Source organism: Pseudophryne corroboree, chromosome 12 (assembly GCF_028390025.1).
Source record: "Pseudophryne corroboree isolate aPseCor3 chromosome 12, aPseCor3.hap2, whole genome shotgun sequence".
NCBI lineage: Eukaryota > Metazoa > Chordata > Amphibia > Anura > Myobatrachidae > Pseudophryne > Pseudophryne corroboree.
This window is the reverse complement of record NC_086455.1, coordinates 73,786,590-73,807,927: the sequence shown is the minus strand read 5'-3', so window position 1 is coordinate 73,807,927 and position 21,338 is coordinate 73,786,590. Positions and strand designations below refer to the sequence as shown.

Sequence of the window (21,338 nt, the reverse complement as noted above, 5' to 3'; positions counted from 1 at the left end):
TGTGTATATATAGGGCAGGTACAAGTGCACACTGATGACGACGACCCATCTACTTGTGTGGCTAACAGAACACTTTTTTTTCAATATATATATACATTTTGCAAGACGACACAAGGTTGATAAGTGGACATCTGCACAACTGCACAATAACATCCTTCTGTAAAATGGTTAGTAGCCATTATTATCATTTAGCAGGACAGTCTGCTCACTCAGTGCTACCACTGCAGTAACAGGCAGAAAATCAAACACGCTTGAAAGTAAAGAAACATGCTGTTCAATATCAATTAAGGCGAGAAAACTATTTTTAACACTTTATTTAACACACATAATCTCAGTTTTCATATTTCTGATCATTTATGAAAAGATTGCACCCAAATTTTTCTTTTACATAACTGAAGTGTATAAAAGATGGGGAGGGGTATTTAATGCTGGACGGTGCAGCTGGGTAGAAATGTAACAGACCAGCACCTTCAGTCTCTCTTATTCAGTAACCAAAATACCTGTGATTATACAGATGCCACTACTGCTGCCAAGACTGGGAATACTTTCTTTATTCCGCTTTCTGTAAGCATAAAAATAACCTTTAGGATTCCTTTCTATAGTATTCTATGACACATTTTATACTTATACACCAAATATAAAGTTATTTGTGCACTTTGAGTATATATTTAAAATGTACCCCCTCAGTTACTGAAAGAAATAGCGGCCATTTTGATGGGTTCCACCAATATTTATGTGAATGCAGCCACTACATTTCCTATTTAATTTACAATGAGGATATTGGCCCTGCCCACAAAATGGCTGTCTCCTCTGTGCTTCTCTGACAGGCGCACATTACGGAATGTATACCTTTTATAACTTGTTGCAACACCCTTTAATTGTAAAATTATACTGTTAAAAAACTTGTGCTTCCTTAAATTCATCCTCCATTTTGTGCGAATAAAGAAAGCCGATATAGACCCTGATTCATCCAGACACTGGAATTCCGATTACAATCTGTTTTAATCCACAAAGATACTTTACCATATAAAAAAAGGAAACCATTTTCAAACATTATAAATACAAAGAACATTTATAAAAAGTATTTTTTTGTTTTTCTAAAATGGTTTAAATAAGTTAAAAGGATAAAGACACTCTGAAAGCTTAGGCGTCGTCTCCCTCTTCATCCTCCTGCTTAATGACTGGATTTCCTGAAACAGAAGAGTTGTAATGGAAGGGTTAGACTGTTCCTGTACTCCTGGATGGCAGGACCATGTCAATTACAGCAGACGCTACAAATGTTGCACTGGAATAAATTAAAAATTGTTCATCGCAATTTCCTATTTAGATTATTATTTGTCCGTTCTTTATCTGCATCCTGCAAACACGGGTTCTCAAACACTGTCCTTAAGGCACGCTAACAGTCCAGGTTTTAAGGATAGCCCTGCTTCAGTAGAGGTGACTTAATTAGTACCTGTTATTTATTTAACCCATCTGTGCACAAGCATTGATTATCACTAGAACTTGGACTGTTGGTGTGTCCTGAGGAGATCTGGTCATGTGTGGTTGGGACTCACTGCGTTAACAGCTCCCAGTAAGATTAGGACAGCATAGAGAAGCAGTCAGGGCATATCTGCTAGTATGAAATTGCACTGCGTGATTCCCTGGCGCACCCTTATGGGAAAATCATTACAGTGAGGTATGCAGGCAATATTTCCCTATTACTGTGGAGCTGTCCACTTAATACCAGCACGGCAGTTACTGGAGAGTGGAGGCTGATCTCCTCAGCCTATCCTCACTCGCAGTGAGTGAAGGCACAAAACCCCTGGGCTAAGCTGGCAGTTTATCTTACTACTGGGAAATATGTCCACCTGACGGAGGAAGCCATTGTGTACACATAACGGTAAGCATTAAACCTTACACAGGAAATTAAATAAAGGGGGGAAAAAAATAAGATTTTACTCACCGGTAAATCTATTTCTCGTAGTCCGTAGTGGATGCTGGGGACTCCGTAAGGGCCATGGGGAATAGACGGGCTCCGCAGGAGACTGGGCACTCTAAGAAAGATTTAGTACTATCTGGTGTGCACTGGCTCCTCCCTCTATGCCCCTCCTCCAGACCTCAGTTAAGGAAACTGTGCCCGGAAGAGCTGACATTACAAGGAAAGGATTTTGGAATCCAGGGTAAGACTCATACCAGCCACACCAATCACACTGTACAACTTGTGATAAACTTACCCAGTCAACAGTATGAACAACAACAGAGCATCAAACAATGGATGCCAACATAACATAACCCTTTATTAAGCAGTAACTATATACACGTATTGCAGAAAGTCCGCACTTGGGACGGGCGCCCAGCATCCACTATGGACTACGAGAAATAGATTTACCGGTGAGTAAAATCTCATTTTCTCTAACGTCCTAGTGGATGCTGGGGACTCCGTAAGGACCATGGGGATTATACCAAAGCTCCCAAACGGGCGGGAGAGTGCGGATGACTCTGCAGCACCGAATGGGCAAACACCAGGTCCTCCTCAGCCAGGGTGTCAAACTTGTAGAACTTAGCAAATGTGTTTGAACCCGACCAAGTAGCTGCTCGGCAAAGCTGTAATGCCGAGACCCCTCGGGCAGCCGCCCAAGAAGAGCCCACTTTCCTTGTGGAATGGGCTTTCACTGATTTTGGATGCGGCAATCCAGACGCAGAATGAGCCTGCTGAATCGTGTTACAGATCCAGCGAGCAATAGTTTGCTTTGAAGCAGAAGCACCCAGCTTGTTGGATGCATACAGGATAAACAGCGAGTCAGTCTTCCTGACTCCAGCCGTCCTGGCTACATAGATCTTCAAAGCCCTGACTACATCAAGCAACTTGGAATCCTCCAAGTCACGAGTAGCCGCAGGCACCACAATAGGTTGGTTCAAATGAAAAGATGACACCACCTTCGGCAGAAATTGCGGACGAGTCCGTAATTCTGCCCTATCCATATGGAAAACCAGATAGGGACTTTTACATGACAAAGCCGCCAATTCTGACACACGCCTAGCCGAAGCTAAGGCCAATAGCATGACCACCTTCCACGTGAGATACTTTAGCTCCACGGTCTTAAGTGGCTCAAACCAGTGGGATTTCAGGAAACCCAACACCACTTTGAAATCCCAAGGTGCCACTGGAGGCACAAAAGGGGGCTGAATATGCAGCACTCCCTTAACAAACGTCTGAACTTCAGGAAGAGAAGCCAGTTCCTTTTGAAAAAAAATGGATAGGGCCGAAATCTGGACCTTTATGGACCCCAACTTCAAGCCCATAGTCACTCCAGACTGTAGGAAGTGCAGGAACCGGCCCAGCTGGAATTCCTCTGTAGGGGCCTTCCTGGCCTCACACCAGGCAACATATTTTCGCCATATACGGTGATAGTGTTTTGCTGTTACGTCCTTCCTAGCCTATATCAGCGTAGGAATAACTTCATCCGGAATGCCTTTTTCCGCTAGAATCCTGCGTTCAACCGCCATGCCGTCAAACGCAGCCGCGGTAAGTCTTGGAATAGACAGGGCCCCTGTTGCAACAGGTCCTGTCTGAGAGGCAGAGGCCATGGGTCCTCTGTGAGCATTTCTTGCAGTTCCGGGTACCAAGTCCTTCTTGGCCAATCTGGAACAATGAGTATTGTTCTCACTCCTCTTTTTCTTACGATTCTCAACACCTTGGGTATGAGAGGAAGAGGAGGAAACACATAGACCGACTGGAACACCCACGGTGTTGCTAGTGCGTCCACAGCTATCGCCTGAGGGTCTCTTGACCTGGCGCAATACCTTTGTAGCTTTTTGTTGAGACGGGATGCCATCATGTCCACCTGTGGCAGTTCCCATCGATTTGTAATCTGAGTGAAGACTTCGTGATGAAGTCCCCACTCTCCCGGGTGGAGGTCGTGCCTGCTGAGGAAGTCTGCTTCCCACTCCCGGAATGAACACTGCTGACAGTGCTTGCACGTGATTCTCCGCCCAACGAAGAATCCTGGTGGCTTCCGCCATCGCCACTCTGCTTCTTGTGCCGCCCTGGCGGTTTACATGAGCCACTGCGGTGATGTTGTCTGACTGAATCAGCACCGGTTGGTTGCGAAGCAGAGGCTCCGCTTGACTCAGGGCGTTGTATATGGCCCTTAGTTCCAGGATATTTATGTGCAGACAAGCCTCCTGACTTGACCACAACCCGTTTCTTCCCTGAGTGACTGCCCCCCATCCTTGGAGGCTCGCATCCGTGGTCACCAGGACCCAGTCCTGTATGCCGAACCTGCGGCCCTCGAGAAGGTGAGCACTCTGCAGCCACCACAGAAGAGACACCCTGGCCCTCGGGGACAGGGTGATCAGCCGATGCATCTGAAGATGCGATCCGGACCACTTGTCCAACAGATCCCACTGAAAGATCCTCGCATGGAAACTGCCGAAGGGAATGGCTTCGTACGATGCCACCATCTTTCCCAGGACTCGCGTGCAGTGATGCACCGACACCTGTTTCGGTTTTAAGAGGTCTCTGACTAGAGTCACGAGCTCCTGAGCCTTCTCCGCCGGGAGAAACACCTTCTTCTGGTCTGTGTCCAGAATCATGCCCAGAAAGGGCAGACGCGTCGTAGGAATCAGCTGCGATTTTGGGATATTCAGAATCCAGCCGTGCTGCTGCAACACTTCCTGAGAGTGTGCTACGCTGATCAGCAACTGCTCTCTGGACCTCGCCTTTATGAGGAGATCGTCCAAGTATGGGATAACTGTGACTCCTTGCTTTCTCAGGATCACCATCATTTCCGCCATTACCTTGGTAAATATTCTCGGTGCCGTGGAGAGCCCAAACGGCAACGTCTGGAATTGGTAATGACAGTCCTGTACCACAAATCTGAGGTACTCCTGATGAGGTGGATAAATGGGGACATGCAAGTAAGCATCCTTGATGTCCAGAGACACCATAAAATCCCCCTCTTCCAGGCTTGCAATGACCGCTCTGAGCGATTCCATTTTGAACTTGAATCTTTTCAGATAAATGTTCAGGGACTTTAAATTCAATATGGGTCTGACCGAACCGTCCGGTTTCGGTACCACAAACATTGTGGAATAGTATCCCCTTCCCTGTTGAAGGAGGGGAACCTTTACCACCACCTGCTGGAGATATAACTTGTGAATTGCCGCTAACACTACTTCCCTTTCCATGGGGGAAGCTGGCAGGGCCGATTTGAGGTAACGGTGAGGGGGCATCACTTCGAATTCCAGCTTGTATCCCTGAGACACAATCTGTATAGCCCAGGGATCCACCTGTGAGCAAACCCACTGGTGGCTGAAATTTCGGAGACGCGCCCCCACCGCTCCTGGCTCCACCTGTGGAGCCCCAGCGTCATGCGGTGGATTTAGTGGAAGCCGGGGAGGACTTCTGTTCCTGGGAACTAGCTGTATGGTGCAGCTTCTTTCCTCTACCCCTGCCTCTGGCAAGAAAGGATGCACCTCTGACCTTCTTGCTTCTTTGTGATCGAAAGGACTGCATTTGGTAATACAGTGCTTTCTTAGGCTGTGAGGGAATATATGGCAAAAAAATTGACTTCCCAGCCGTAGCTGTGGAAACTAGGTCCGAGAGACCGTCCCCAAACAATTCCTCACCCTTATAAGGTAAAACCTCCATGTGCTTTTTGGAGTCGGCATCACCTGTCCATTGCCGAGTCCACAGGACCCTTCTGGCAGAAATTGACATTGCATTTATTCTAGAGCCCAGTAGGCAAATGTCCCTCTGGGCATCCCTCATATATAGGACAGCGTCTTTTATGTGCCCCAGGGTCAGTAAAATGGTATCCTTGTCTAAGGTATCCAGTTCCTCAGACAGATTATCTGTCCATGCTGCTACAGCACTACACATCCAGGCCGACGCAATTGCCGGCCTCAGTAGAGTACCTGAATGTGTATAAACAGACTTCAGGATACTTTCCTGCTTCCTATCGGCAGGATCCTTTAGGGAGGCCGTATCCTGTGATGGCAGGGCCACCTTCTTAGATAAGCGTGTCAGAGCTTTATCTACCCTAGGGGAGGATTCCCAGCGCATCCTGTCCGTTGGCGGGAAAGGGTACGCCATAAGTAACCTTTTGGAAATCAGCACTTTCTTATCGGGGGAATCCCACGCTTTTTCACATAACTCATTTAACTCATGTGAAGGGGGAAAAGTCACCTCTTGCTTTTTCTCCCCATACATATAAACCCTCTTGTCAGGGACAGGGTTTACCTCTGATATGTGCAATACATCCTTCATTGCTATAATCATGTAGCGGATGGCTTTAGCCATTTTAGGCTGCAATTTTGCATCATCGTCATCGACACTGGAGTCAGAATCCGTGTCGATATCTGTGTCAACAATTTTGGATAGTGGGCGCTTCTGAGACCCTGACGGCCTCTGCGCTGTAGGATCAGGCATGGGCTGAGACCCCGACTGTCCCAAGGCATCAGCTTTATCCAACCTTTTATGCAAGGAGTTTACATTATCATTTAACACCTTCCACATATCCATCCAATCAGGTGTCGGCGGAGACACGTCATTCATCTGCACCTGCTCTGCCTCCACATAGCCCTCCTCGTCAAACATGTCGACACACGCGTACCGACACACCACACACACAGGGGATGCTCTATATGAGGACAGGTCCCCCACAAGGCCTTTTGGAGAGACAGAGAGAGAGAGTATGCCAGCACACACCCCAGCGCTATATGACCCAGGAATCACACAGTAACTTAGTGTTTACCCAGTAGCTGCTGTATATATGATTAATGCGCTACATTTATGTACCCCCCCTCTCTTTTTACCCTCTTTCTACCGTGAGTCTGCAGGGGAGAGCCTGGGGAGCTTCCTCTCAGCAGAGCTGTGGAGAGAAAATGGCGTTGGTGAGTGCTGAGGAAGAAGACCCCGCCCCCTCAGCGGCGGGCTTCTGTCCCGCGATTTTGTGTAAAATTAATGGCGGGGGCTCATGCATATTACAGTGCCTAGCTGTATATATGCTGCTTTCTTGCCAGGAGGTAATCAATTGCTGCCCAGGGCGCCCCCCCCTGCGCCCTGCACCTTACAGTGACCGGAGTGTGTGGGTTAGTGTGGGCGCAATGGCGCACAGCTGCAGTGCTGTGTGCTACCTCATATGAAGACCGGAGTCTTCTGCTGCCGATTTTGACGTCTTCTTGCTTCAACCCGCCGGCTTCTGTCTTCTGGCTCTGCGAGAGGGACGGCGGCGCGGCTCCGGGAACGGACGACCAAGGTTAGGTTCCTGTGTTCGATCCCTCTGGAGCTAATGGTGTCCAGTAGCCTAAGAAGCGCAACCTAGCCGCAGTTAGTAGGTTTGCTTCTCTCCCCTCAGTCCCACGTAGCAGAGTCTGTTGCCAGCAGAAGCTCTCTGAAAATAAAAAACCTAACTAAAATACTTTCTTATTAGTAAGCTCAGGAGAGCCCACTAGGAGCACCCAGCTCTGTCCGGGCACAGATTCTAACTGAGGTCTGGAGGAGGGGCATAGAGGGAGGAGCCAGTGCACACCAGTAGTACTAAATCTTTCTTAGAGTGCCCAGTCTCCTGCAGAGCCCGTCTATTCCCCATGGTCCTTACGGAGTCCCCAGCATCCACTAGGACGTTCGAGAAAAACTGAAGTTCGCACAGAACTAAAAGGATCATCATGTTTTATTTCTAATGAGATGCAATAACAGCATTGTTAGGACAGAATACTAATCCTGGGGCGTTTTCCCCTTTGATATAGGGTGTTGAACCCATTGTCTGTCACCCTTAACTGGATGAATCGAAACTGGTATATAATACATAAATCATTAGGTCTTGCCTAACATACATTATATTATGGCAGCCAACACTCACCATCCAGCTTCTTCAGTTTAGGAAGACGTTTAGTTGCCTCCTCTACCCAGTTGCTTTCTAGCGTGTGCTTTTCCTCCAGAGGATTTCCCACAAACACAAGATCCTCCAAGCATGGCAGGTCAGCCAGCTTCCCGAACTCCGCTGAGAGGAACACAGGGCTTTCAGAAAGATTCTAATTGTGCTTCATGTAAGTTATAGAAGAAGGAAATCGCAGTACCCACGTCACTGAGGGTGACATAACCTATTGCATGCACATTGACATCATCTCTGAAGTGATTAACGTAATCAACGCTTAAGATCTAGTTTCTTGGAGTGTAAGCGCCACAGTTTAGTCACAGAATTGCTTTTGAGAAGTTAAAGCATGTGCAAGGTTTTTTTTATAGACACGTAAGTAGATCATATATTCAAACATTTATGGGGTCTATGACTGATATGTGGTAACAAAAAAAATAGGATTTTAATACCTACCGGTAAATCCTTTTCTCTTAGTCCGTAGAGGATGCTGGGGACTCCAAAGGACCATGGGGTATAGACGGGATCCGCAGGAGACATGGGCACTTTAAGACTTTAAATGGGTGTGAACTGGCTCCTCCCTCTATGCCCCTCCTCCAGACCTCAGTTATAGGAACTGTGCCCAGGGAGACGGACATTTCGAGGAAAAGGATTTTTGTTAAACTAAGGGTGAAATACATACCAGCTCACACCTCAAGCACGCCGTATAACATGGCTTTTAAGAAAATACCAGTTAACAGCATGAACCAAAAACAGCAACAGGCTGAACATAATCAAAACACAACCTTTGTGTAACCAAAGCAATAACTATCAACAAGTACTGCAGATAGAGTCCGCACTGGGACGGGCGCCCAGCATCCTCTACGGACTAAGAGAAAAGGATTTACCGGTAGGTATTAAAATCCTATTTTCTCACACGTCCTAGAGGATGCTGGGGACTCCAAAAGGACCATTGGGTTTATACCAAAGCTCCAGACCGGGCGGGAGAGTGCGGACGACTCTGCAGCACTGATTGAGCAAACATGAGGTCCTCATCAGCCAGGGTATCAAACTTGTAGAACTTAGCAAAAGTGTTTGAACCCGACCAAGTAGCTGCTCGGCAAAGTTGAACCGCCGAGACTCCTCGGGCAGCCGCACAAGATGAGCCCACCTTCCTGGTAGAATGGGCCTTCACTGACTCCGGTAACGGCAATCCAGCCGTAGAATGAGCATGCCGAATCGTATTACAGATCCAGCGTGCAATAGTCTGCTTAGAAGCAGGAGCCCCAATTTTGTTGGAAGCATGACTACATCGAGAGACTTTGAATCAGCCAAGGCTTCAGTAGCCACAGGCACCACAATAGGTTGGTTCATGTGAAACGAAGAAACCACCTTTGGCAGAAATTGTTGACGAGTTCTCAATTCCGCTCTATCCACATGGAAGATCAAATAGGGGCTCTTGTGAGACAAAGCCGCTAATTCCGACACCCGCCTTGCGGACGCCAAAGCCAAAAGCATGACCACTTTCCAAGTGAGAAATTTTAACTCAACCTTTCGTAAAGGTTCAAACCAGTGTGACATAAAAAACTGCAACATCACGTTAATGTCCCATGGTGCCACTGGGGGCACAAATGGAGGTTGGATGTGCAGCACTCCTTTCACGAAAGTCTGAACCTCTGGAAGGGCGGGCAATTCTTTTTGAAAGAAAATCGATAAGGCCAAAATCTGCACTTTAATGGAGCCTAACTTTAGGCCCGCATCCACACCTGCTTGCAAAAAAATAGAGAAAACGACCCAGCTGAAATTCTTCCGTAGGAGCCTTCTTGGATTCACACCAAGACACACATTTTCTCCAAATACGGTGATAATGCTTTGCCCTTACTTCCTTTCTAGCTTTAAGTAGAGTGGGGATGACTTCACCGGGAATACCCTTTCGAGCTAGGATTTGGCGTTCAACCTCAACGCCATCAAACGCAACCGCGGTAAGTCCTGGAACACGCACGGCCCTCGCTGTAACAGGTCCTCTCTTAGAGGAAGATGCCAGGGATCTCCTATGAGTAATTCCTGAAGATCCAGATACCAGGCCCTCCGTGGCCAATCTGGAACAATGAGTATCGCCTGAACCCTTGTTCTTCTTATGATCCTTATCACCTTTGGAATGAGTGGAAGTGGAGGGAACACATATACCGACTGAAACACCCACGGTGTCACCAGGGCGTACATTGCACTGGCTTAAGAGTCCCTCGACCCGAAACAATATCTCTGAAGCTTTTTGTTGAGGCGAGACGCCATCATGTCTATTTAAGGAATTCCCCAATGACTTGTCACTTCTGCAAAAACCTCTTGATAAAGACCCCACTCTCCTGGATGGAGATCATGTCTGCTGAGGAAGTCTGCTTCCCAGTTGTCCACGCCCGGAATGAAGACCGCTGACAGAGCGCTTGCATGTTTTTCCACCGTGCGGAGAACTTTTGTGGCCTCCGCCATCGCCGCTCTGCTCTTTGTTCCACCCTGGCGGTTTATGTATTTATGTACGCCACTGCTGTTATGTTGTCCGACTGAATCAGGACGGGCAGACCGCGAAGAAGATGTTCCGCTTGTAGAAGGCCGTTGTAGATGGCTCTTAATTCCAGAATGTTTATGTGCAGACAAGCTTCCTGGCTTGACCATTTTCCCTGGAAATTTTCCACCTGTGTGACTGCTCTCGAGCCTCGGAGACTTGCATCCGTAGTCACCAGGACCCAGTCCTGGATCCCAAACCTGCGTCCCTCTAGGAGGTGAGAACTTTGGAGCCACCACAGGAGAGATACTCTGGTCCTGGAAGATAGGCTTATTTTCCAGTGCATGTGCAGGTGAGACCCGGACCACTTGTCCAACAGGTCCCACTGAAACACCATGGCATGGAACCTGCCAAACGGAATGGCTTCGTATGCTGCCACCATCTTCCCCAGCACCCCCGAGTGCATTGATGAATCGACACTCTTGCCGGTTTCAGAATCTTCTTGACCATGTTCTGGATTTCCAGAGCTTTTTCCACTGGGAGAAACACTCTCTGCAGTGTTGTCGGAACCAACTGTGACTTTGGCAAATTTAGGAGCCAACCATATTGTTGCAGGACTGTCAGGGAGAGCACAACGTTTCTTAGAAACTGCTCCTTTGATCTCGCCTTTATCAGGAGATCGTCCAAGTACGGGATAATTGTGACACCCTGCTTGCACAGGAGCACCATCATTTCCGCCATTACTTTGGTCTTTCCACGGCTCCGAGGATTTTCACCAAACGGCAACGTCTGAAACTGGTAATGACAATCCTGAACAGCAAACCTCAGGTAAGCTTGATGTGGAGGATATATTGGGACATGTAAGTAGGCAGTGTCAAAAGAACGCTATCCCTTTCAGGGTGTCCAAGTCAGATGATAAGTTATCCGCCCACTTTTCAATTGCACTACTCACCCATGCCGATGCCATGGCAGGTCTGATCCGCGTACCCGTAGTGTCATAAATAGATTTCAAAGTAGTTTCCTGCTTACGATCCGCAGGATCCTTTAGGGCCGCCGTGTCAGGGGACGGAAGCGCCGCCTTCTTGGACAGCCGTGCTAGAGCCTTGTCCACATTGGGGGCTGTCTCCCACTTTTTCATATCCGCAGAGGGGAACGGGTATGCCATAATAATTCTCTTGGGAATCAGCAACTTTTTGTCAGGAATTTCCCAAGCCTTTTCAAAAAGAGTGTTCAGTTCATGAGAGGGAGGAAACGTTACCACAGGTTTCTTTCCTTTAAACATACAGACCCTTGTCTCAGGAACAGCAGGGTCTTCCGTGATATGTAACACGTCTTTTATTCCCACAATCATGTACTGAATGCTCTTAGCAAGTTTAGGATTCAACCTGGCATCACTATAGTCGACACTGGAATCTGAATCCGTGTCGGTATCTGTGTCTGCTATTTGGGTAAACGGCAGTTTCTGTGACCCTGAGGGAGTCTGCGTTTGGGATAAAGCATCTTCCATGGATTGTCTCCATGTTTGGTTCTGAGCCTCAGATTTATCCAATCTCTTATTTAATAAAGCCACATTTGCATTCAAGGCACTCAACATATTTAGCCAATCAGCAGTCGGCGGTGCCGACAGATTCGCTCCCCCACTCTGTTCTGTCCCCACTCCAGCCTCCTCCTGGGAAGAGCCTTCAGCCTCAGACATGTCGACACACTCGAACCGACACCACTATCACACTGGGCTATAGGGGATAGACCCACAATAAGGCCTATTAGAGAAACACAGAGGGAGTTTGCCAGCTCACACCCAGCGCCTATCCCGGTCTAAAAGTATATATATAATGCCCCAGACCTGTCAGCGCTTCTTATATATAATAATTCAACATCAAATCTGCTGTGGCCCCCCCACCCCCGTTTAGCACCCTGTTACTTATGAAAGAAGTGTAGGAGGCCAGGACCAGCGTCTCTGCAGCACACTGTGAAGAGAAAATGGCGCTGATTAGAGCTGGGAGGACCAAGCCCCGCCCCCTTAATGGCGCGCTTATGTCCCGCTATTTTTTATACTAGCGGGGGTCTGTATACAGTGCCTATGCACTGTATATCACTTTTGCCAGACTGAAATTGAGGTTTTATTGCTGCCCAGGGCGCCGCCCCCCCCCCCCCCCCCGCGCCCTGCACCCATGTAGTGCCGCTTGTGTGTGGGAGCAATGGCGCGCTGCGCGGTACCTCTGAGACTGAAGTCTTCTGCCGTCTTTACTGAAGTCTTCTGTACTTCAGTTACTCACCCGTCTTCTTTCTCCTGGCTCTGTGAGGGGGACGACGGCGCGGGTCCGGGGACGACGGCGCGGGTCCGGGAACGAGCAGCTAGGCTATACCAAATGATCAGACCCTCTGGAGCTAATGGTGTCCAGTAGCCTTTAACTCACAGAAGTAGGTCTGCTTCTCTCCCCTCAGTCCCACGAAGCAGGGAGCCTGTTGCCAGCAATGCTCCCTGAAAATAATAAACCTAAATAAAGTCTTTTCCAGAGAAACTCAGGAGAGCTCCCCTGTTGTGTGTCCAGTCTCTCTGGGCACAGAATCTAACTGAGGTCTGGAGGAGGGGCATAGAGGGAGGAGCCAGTTCACACCCATTTAAAGTCTTAAAGTGCCCATGTCTCCTGCGGATCCCGTCTATACCCCATGGTCCTTTTGGAGTCCCCAGCATCCTCTAGGACGTATGAGAAAATCTCTAATCAATTAAGAGTCCCAGTAATATAAATCATGATCATTCTGACAGCTGTCCCACTTACAGTACAAAAGAACCTTTATCATCATAGTTTCTAAGGTCACACAAATCGGCGGCATCGAATAATCGGGAAGTAGGGCTTGGACAGTATAAGATGACAGAGATACAGGGAGTATAAAACAAAGGTGTGGAGGATAATAGAGGACATACAGGAAGTAAGGGTCAGGGAAGAACAGGTGGATGACATGGGAACAGACCAGAGGAACCTGCCCATAAGTGATTACAATGATAGAGGGTAGGGGCTGGCACAGACGACGGTGACACAGAATGAGTTAGCGTAGAGCAGTGATAGTGTAAGGTGTTGTATTGGATGTGGTAGTGTAAGGTGTTTATTAATGAGGCAGCAGTGACTGGCATAGCAGAGAGGATGTGCAAAGTAATGATGTTTGAGATGGAAGGGGGAAGATGTAGAGGCCTTTGCACTTGAAGCTAAGGAGTTTGGGAGGTCAGTGTAGGGATTGTCAAAGGTGGAAAGCAGAGCAGCTACAGTGGAAAGTCATTCTTGCTGTGGATTGATGTAGAGAAAGTATAGGGTGGGGAAGAGTCTAATCCAATAGTGTAAGTGACAGAGGGGGTCATTCCGAGTTGATCACTCGCTGCCGATTTTCATGAAAAAATTGGCATTTCTGCACGTGCGTATGGGCCGCAATGCGCACACGTGTCGTACGGGTACAAAGGCCGTTGTGGTTGTGCACAGGTTTAAGTTTTCAGTCGCACTGATGGCCGCAAGAAGATTGACAGTAAGGGGGTGTTTTTGGGTGTCAATTGACCATTTTCAGGGAGTGTTTGCAAAAACGCAGGCGTGGCTGGGCGTTCGCTGGGCAGGTGTATGACGTCAAATCCGGACATGAATAAGCTGAAGTGATCGCAAGCGCTGAGTAGGTTCAAAGCTACTCTGAAACTGCACAAACTGTTTTTGCAGAGTTCGGCTGCACAAGCGTTCGCACTTCTGCTAAACTAAAATACACTCCCCAGTGGGCGGCGGCATAGCCCTTGCGCAGCTACTAAAACTAGCTGGCGAGCGATCAACTCGGAATGACCCCCAGAATTTGGAGGGAGACTAGATAAGAGTAGTGAAATACAGGGAATTCAATGATTACACCAAGGCTGCAGCCATGAGGGTAAAGAGGAGGCCGTAGTGTAAAGCCAAAGGATGAAAGAGGGAGGTGGCAGCAACTAATGTGTTATCATTAGGGATACTGAAGTCATCCAGGATGAGGGAGGGAAGGTCCACAGATAATTAGTGGGCAAGCCAGGCAGCTAAATTATTATAAAAATAATTTGGAGGCAGGACCAGGAGGATAAGACATAACTGACAGAAAGATGGACTATGTAGAATCAAATGGTGGAGAAAGAAAGGGTTCATAGGGAATGAACTTAAATATGAACAAGTGGGAGCTCCACATCTTTATAAAAAGCAGCAGCAGCAGCAGCAGCAGCAGCAGATGTGGTGTCAGGAGAGAACTAGTGATGGTGAAGAGGGTGGAAATTAAAAGATGGTGGAATTTAAGATATCCAGCATTCTACAGAGCTCACGAGATGGAGAAAAGGAAATGGGGAGATGTGGTAAGGATGACAGAATTGCTGGTGAACAAGTAGGGCAGGACTTTGGACAAAGGATGTGTTGAAACAAAAAGTGGGGGCTAGGATTGGGCCCAAAGTTAGCGAAGAGGTCTCTGATGGTCAGGGAAGGAGCACAATGAGAGAAATGCGAGTGAGGGGTGAAGGTAGAAGAAAGATAGGGAGGAGGGTTTGTAACAAGGAAAGAACAATGGGGAGTGGGGTAGAGTGTGTGAGATATCTAGTAAGATGTTCGGCACCATAGAGTAAGAAGTAGTAAGTGAGAAGGTTGGAGAGATAGGGAAAGTGAATGTCGAAAGGAAGAAAGTCAGAGGGGGCGGAGAGAAGATGTGGAAGATGAGAATGCTCTAGCAATAAAGGTGAGAGGGAGAAAGAATATAGGGTAAGTCACTGAGCAGGAGAGAGGTAAGGTGGGAGGAACCACAAGAACCAGAGCATGGGCAAGATGTGGGAGGGTGATAGCTCACAGAGGCTGAGGAGAGGTGCGTAGGTGCCTAGCAAGATATGACAGGTGAGGTAACGAAGCGGGGAGGAATGAGAGCGGAGAGTGAGAAATCGTAGGCATGGAACAGTGGCTGAGGCGGGGCGGGGAGTTCAACAGTCCATGGGTGCAGGGCAGTAAGAAGAGGCACGAAGGAGGAAGTAATGGTGGCTGAATCAGAAATAAGATGGTAGGGCGTGGCCTGACAGGCAAAGGAGGAAGAGGTGCTCTGTCTGAGCTACCACTGCATTAGGTCTAAATAGACCAATATTTTCTAACCGAGGGGTGTCCTTGTAATGCCGCTGCCTTATCTAGCAGTTCTAGGACACTAGTTCAGCCTATAGTGACCTGGGACCTTTTCATGCACTTTTTCCGGACTCCGGCCTCCCTGCCCCCTTGAAGCCGGGAGCTCGATTTTGGAGTGTGGCCGGGACAGGCTTCCAGGAGCTGTGGACGGGAAATGTGTGGACCCGGCGGCCGATGCGGCATTAATATCGCGGCTCCACTCCCCACCCGCTGCTGTGCCCTGCGGGGCCCGGCTCCTGTTTGCTGACCGGCGGAGGAGCTGCGCAAAGTCGCAGCTGTGTGCGTCAAACGGACCTCCGGGAGCCACGGACCAGAAGTCAGGACACAATGGCCGGTGCGGCGCTGTTACTGCGGCACTCACCCCTCCTGGGACCTGCGGTGCCTGGCCTCTGATCACTGGCAGGTGGGAGAGCTATGACCAGACGCAGCTGTGGCTGCCTGGAGGGACTCCCTGTCTGGGGCAGCAGCTCACGGCGGCCATCTTGGATCCTGGATCCTCTGAGTTTATGCTGTGATTTCCGGCCACACTGCCAACTTATTCGAAGTTTAAAGTAAAAAACTAAACAAAAAACATCTCAGAATTGCTGCTTTCTCCTTCAGCCCTCTGCTCCGGCTTCCTCAGCCTGGACGCCGGAAGTTGCCGGGCTGCGGACGCAGCCCAGAGAGAGGAGGAGCCTCCACTGCCCCCCTGAGGTCTCTCCGGCTGCTTGATCCAGCGCGGTCATCCCTATGTTATCCCCGCAACTGCTTGCACCCCGGTAGCCTCCTGAGACCTGCCGCCTGACTGTGCCTGGCCGCGGATGCAGCCTGCTCGGTGGCCGCAAGTTCTGCCTTCATTAGCTGTCCTCCTGAGACCTCCCTGGCTGCCTGATCAGGCTGGATCGCCTGCCATCTGCCTCTGGAGCTCCCTTATTGTCACTGGCCTCCTGTAGAGCCCGGCGCCGCACAGAGCCAAGCTGCAGGCGCGGCTTAGTGTGTGAGAAGTGGTGCCTGCATCTGCCTGGAGATCCCTCAGCTATCTGACTCAGGTGAGCCTGCATCCCTTTGCCCCTGGAGCTGCTGCTGACCGCTGCAAGGACTGCTAGGGCCACAATCTTTATTTGTTGGGCCTTCCCTCACCTTGATTGGCCACACAGTCTGACTTCTACTATATTCCCCTGTGGATTACAGCTTTTGAGTCACTGGCTGACATACTCGATGCTGGATAGCCCCTGGCTTGGTTGACTCTGCCAATGCCAACCTAATACGCATATTCTCTCCTATCCTTTTTCATTATCGACGAGATGTATTGATAGTGCTACTGACAGTGGAGCCTTTGTTTATTTCATGGAATTGGGAACCCTGTGCTGTTTTCTCTGTGCCTTATTATGCCTTTAAAACTGAGCAAGCCCTCTAAAACAGTCTCGCAGCTTTCACTTTTCAAGTTGTCTCCGCAACCTTCTCGACCTAAAAATACTGGGACCCCTACTACTGATCCAGTCTTTCAGATTTCTACTCCCATGGCGGCCGCTCCTTCTGCATCTGCTGCCACTTCGGCCTTGGAACAAGTCAGGGATGATGATGCCCTTACTGAGGGTACTATTCCTTACTGTGGGTACTATGAAGCTACTTTTGTCCTGTTTTAAGGATGAGGTTGCAGCCGAATTCCGTACCACCCTAATGGCTTGTCAACAATCTATAGATGAACTTGGTGGCCGCAATAACCATCTGGAAACTAAAATGGAGGAAGTTGTTGGATCACATAATGGCCTGATAGACTCATGACGCGCTTGAGGCGGAGGTGCAGCTCTTACAAAACAAGGTCACGGATATGGAAGACAGATCGCGCCGCAATAACCACAAATTGCATGGGATTCCCGAGTCTGTCGAATAGTAGTTTGCATGATTACGCAATGGCCTTATTCAAGACTTTTTGCCTCAGTTTCCTTTGCGGATTTGCTTATTGATCGGATTCATCAGTTACCCAAGGCTATAGCGGCTCCTGACAAAGCCCCTAGAGATGTCCTGATGAGGATGCACTATTTTCACATCAAGGAATCTTTACAGCTACAACTCTTTGGGGACTGCAGCAACTCTCCTTAAACAATGATCATTTCATTACTTCTGCCCTCCAAAAGGCAAATATCCCCTATCGCTGGGGTTTCCCTACTAAATTGTTGGTTTCCCGTGAAGGTTCCACTGTTTCCATTCCTAACACAGATGAGGGAGCGAAACTACTTAAATCGTGGAACATTGCAGGTTCTACTTCAGGCGCCTCCCCCCACCAGCGACTACAGCAGGACTGGTCCACGGTGGGGTAGAGGATATAACCTCTGGGATTTGCAGTATTAATGGTTCATTTGCCCTTTTCGATGAGTCTCTGCCTGGATTTACCAAGTACTCTCATGATATAGCCGTTTTGTTGCCATAGTACCCACAACTTTATCTATTATCGTCCATGCCTTTATCCTTTCATTTTGTTTTTGAGGGACATGGTACGTATTGAGAGATGCTAGTTATAATTTACAGTTTTGACTACTATGTGATGATGCTATGCTGTCATGCCTGGTTTTTCCTCTTATCCAAACTGTTCAGGTTTTTATGTGTCTGATTCTCTGTTTTCGTGGTTTGCTGTATTAATGGTTCATCTTTCACATTTTTTTTTCTTCATGCGTCTCTGCTTAGGTTTGTCTAGTGCCTCTCATGACATTGCTGTTTTGTTGCCATAGCCCTCACGGCTCTTTATAATATTGACAATGCTTTTTTTCCTCTCTCTTTGGGGCATTTTGATATGTGTTGAGAGGCACTGGATGAAATATGCAGTTATGATTACTATGTGGTGATACTGTACTGTTACATTTGGTTTCGCTTCTTTCGCTTACAATGTTTAAGTTTTAATATGTCTGATTATGTGTTTTCGTATTTCTAGTATGTTCTCGTATCTATTGTTCTTGATTATACGTATAGGGTGGAGGGTAGGAGATTCATCACTACCCCCCCTTTAGTGTACACAGCCGCCCCACTATGGCGACTGGTTGTGGTCTCAAGAGAGATCAGTTTAGTTTTGTTTTTTCTACTTTCCCTCTGTTTTCACTACTGTTTTTTTTTTTGTTTGCTATCCTCCATTTATCAGGTGCATCTGTCCGTATACTTGTTTGGCCATATAGTAAAAGCCCTATTCACTGTGAAATATGGTACACCGTTTCTATTAATGCTAAGGGACTCAACTTCCCCCCAAAATGGAAATTAGCTCAAAATGATTTCCATAAGCTTAAAGCACATGTGGTGGCTGTAGAGGAAACACGCTTTCAAAGTCAAAATCCTCCCCTTTTTACTAATTCTAGATATCCTCATTGCTACACGGGTAACGGGCCCACTAATCAGGCCGAAGTGGTTCTTCTTATAGCGCAGCACTGCCCGTTTGTTTTATCTTCCAGATGTTGAGACTACCTTGGTCTCTTGCTAAGCCCCAAATACTAAACAAATTTCCTTTTTTAGGACCTTCTGTAGAACTCTCCAAGATCACTTGAGAGGTGTGCTCTTGATTCTCGGAGACTTTAATATGGTCTTGGACCCCTGTATTAATCGGTCTCGCCCCACACGAGTCCTTCGTCAGAGTCAACCCCAGGACCCCTCTAGTAAGTTTCGTCAATTGATGGCTGAATATGCCTTATTTTACGCATGGCGGTCCAAGCATCCCGCAGTAAGGGACTATACTTTCTATTCCCATGTGCATAGTTCATACTCTAGAATTGATTTGGCATTAGTAGATAGATGGACGCTAGGTTCCATAAGCAAGATTGATATACTACCGATATCTTAGTCAGACCACTCTCCTCTTTCGCTTGTTTGGGATGTTAGTAACCGAGTGGTTCCCCCGTGTTCTTGGAGAATTGGCGTACACCTTCTTGCTCAGCCGAGGCTCATTAGGCTATCCTGAGGTCTCTAGATTTATATCTTGATACTAATCTACAGTGGCTCAATCAAAAGTATTATACTCTTGGAAATAGAGCGGGACGTTTATTGGCACGTAAACTGAGGGGGCGTAGAGCTAAAGAACGTCTACATGCAGTTCATACAACTAACGGTGTCAAGGTTACTGATCCGATTGAGATAGCTAATGCATTCGCTGAATATTATTCACAATTTTTTGAATCACGGCGCCCTAGAATATCAGAATTTTTTTCACGGCACCCCTAGGCCAAAAATTTCTTATTGAGAAATTTAGAAAGAAATATTACATTAAGTAGATCGCGTTTATATGTCATCCTTAGGGTCAGTTGTGAGGGACAAGATTTGCTTCTGTTTGGCCACATATTTTATGACTGGCAGCCATCAGCACTGGTTTTGCCTATTATATTGACCATGAATAATTTAAATTGGTCCTGGACCACCAACCCAGGGCACCCCTGCAAGTGTCCCGAGGCACCCCAGGGAGCCACGGCACACAGTTTAGGAACCTCTGATTTAAAAGATGACCTCAGTACCCCTCAACCGTCTTTGGCGGATATTAATAGGCTTTTAGACTGGTTATCCCTCCCCGCTATTGACACCGAGATCTGTGATTCCCTTAGCGGTCCCTGGACGCTAGGAGAGGTTGAAGCAGCCATAGATTCTTCTCCCTAGATAAACCACCTGGCCCAGATGGCTACCCCTCCAATTTCTTCAAAAAGTTTAAATTTAACCTTGCTCCGGTCCTGCTATCAGTCTTTAATGAAGCATCCAACGCCACCTCCTTCCCAAAGGTAAATGTTAGAGGCCCGAATTGTTACTATCCCTAAACCAGGTAAATCACCCACAGCGGTTCAGAACTATCGCTTAATAGCGTTGCTGAACATGGATATCAAACTGTTTGCTAAAATGATAGTGTGACCGGACGGTCTCGTCCCCAGTACACAGAATGGATGCTTAGGTCACACGGGACCTGACCACATAGGGGATATCCGCTTACAGTCAGTAACCGCCCGTTACTGACTCCACCCACTGCGCTGTGGGCGGGTTTATGCTGCCACCACCAAACTCCTAACCTGCCGTGGCGTTTGGAACCACGGTTCTGCTCTGTATGTGCCGACACACTGCCTTACCACACCCGTGTGGTATTGACGAATCCCCACTAGTCCTCTACCGGTAGCTGGCGGAAGGCGGAACTTGAAGACGCCGATTCACCCTAGACCAGGCATGCCCAAACTGCGGCCCTCCAGCTGTTGAGAAACTACACATCCCAGCATTCCCTGACACAGCTTTAGCATTCTCTGACAGCAAAACTGTGTCAGGGCATGCTGGGATATGTAGTTTCACAACAGCTGGAGGGCCGCAGTTTGAACATGCCTGCCCTAGACAGCCGGTGAACGGGGCTATGTTTTGCATAGACCTGCAGGTCACAAGATGACGCAATCTTCTTGAGGCAGATGATGTTTTAATGCCAACAAATAGTTCTAAAGAGAACTCTTCCCTATTGCTAGGGGAAACAGCATACAGCAAGATGTTCACAGCAGAAAGTAGTTGGTATAATACCCACTGGATGCATGCAGGCCTCCTTTTTATGTCCATTTTCCACACAGTACAACAGGGGGTCATGTCCTCCCTGAGCCCTTTCTATCCAATCAGGATATCTTACAAAATACAAATAAATAAATTACATTTCAAAAGGAGATAAGTGCAATAAAACAATATCCTCCTTCCTGTCACACAGACGTTTGGTATCAGTTTAACATTCACTATTGATAAATTTACCACATAGCTTCAAAATACAAATGTTTCTGTCTCATTCACATCTCCATGCAATCCCAGTGTTTGGGATTACAACAGGAAAGGCTGCAACACAAACAAACAGTCTTGCTTCCTGCATCTACCATTCAGGATTCGTATATCAATTAA

The 21,338-nt window shown here is 47.8% G+C and overlaps 1 protein-coding gene across 1 annotated transcript in view; it reads right to left on the bottom strand.

The window, feature by feature from the left end:
* Nucleotides 1-299: 299 nt before the first annotated feature.
* Nucleotides 300-21,338, bottom strand: part of DNAL1 (dynein axonemal light chain 1) — a 165,049-nt gene continuing 144,010 nt past the window's right edge. Inside the window, exons 7-8 of the mRNA XM_063947646.1 lie at nt 7,848-7,988; nt 300-1,190 (exon numbers count right to left, since the gene is read on the bottom strand). Of these exons, the coding sequence (XP_063803716.1) occupies nt 1,144-1,190; nt 7,848-7,988 (188 nt within the window). The 3' untranslated portion in view covers nt 300-1,143. The remainder of the gene's footprint in view (nt 1,191-7,847; nt 7,989-21,338) is intronic.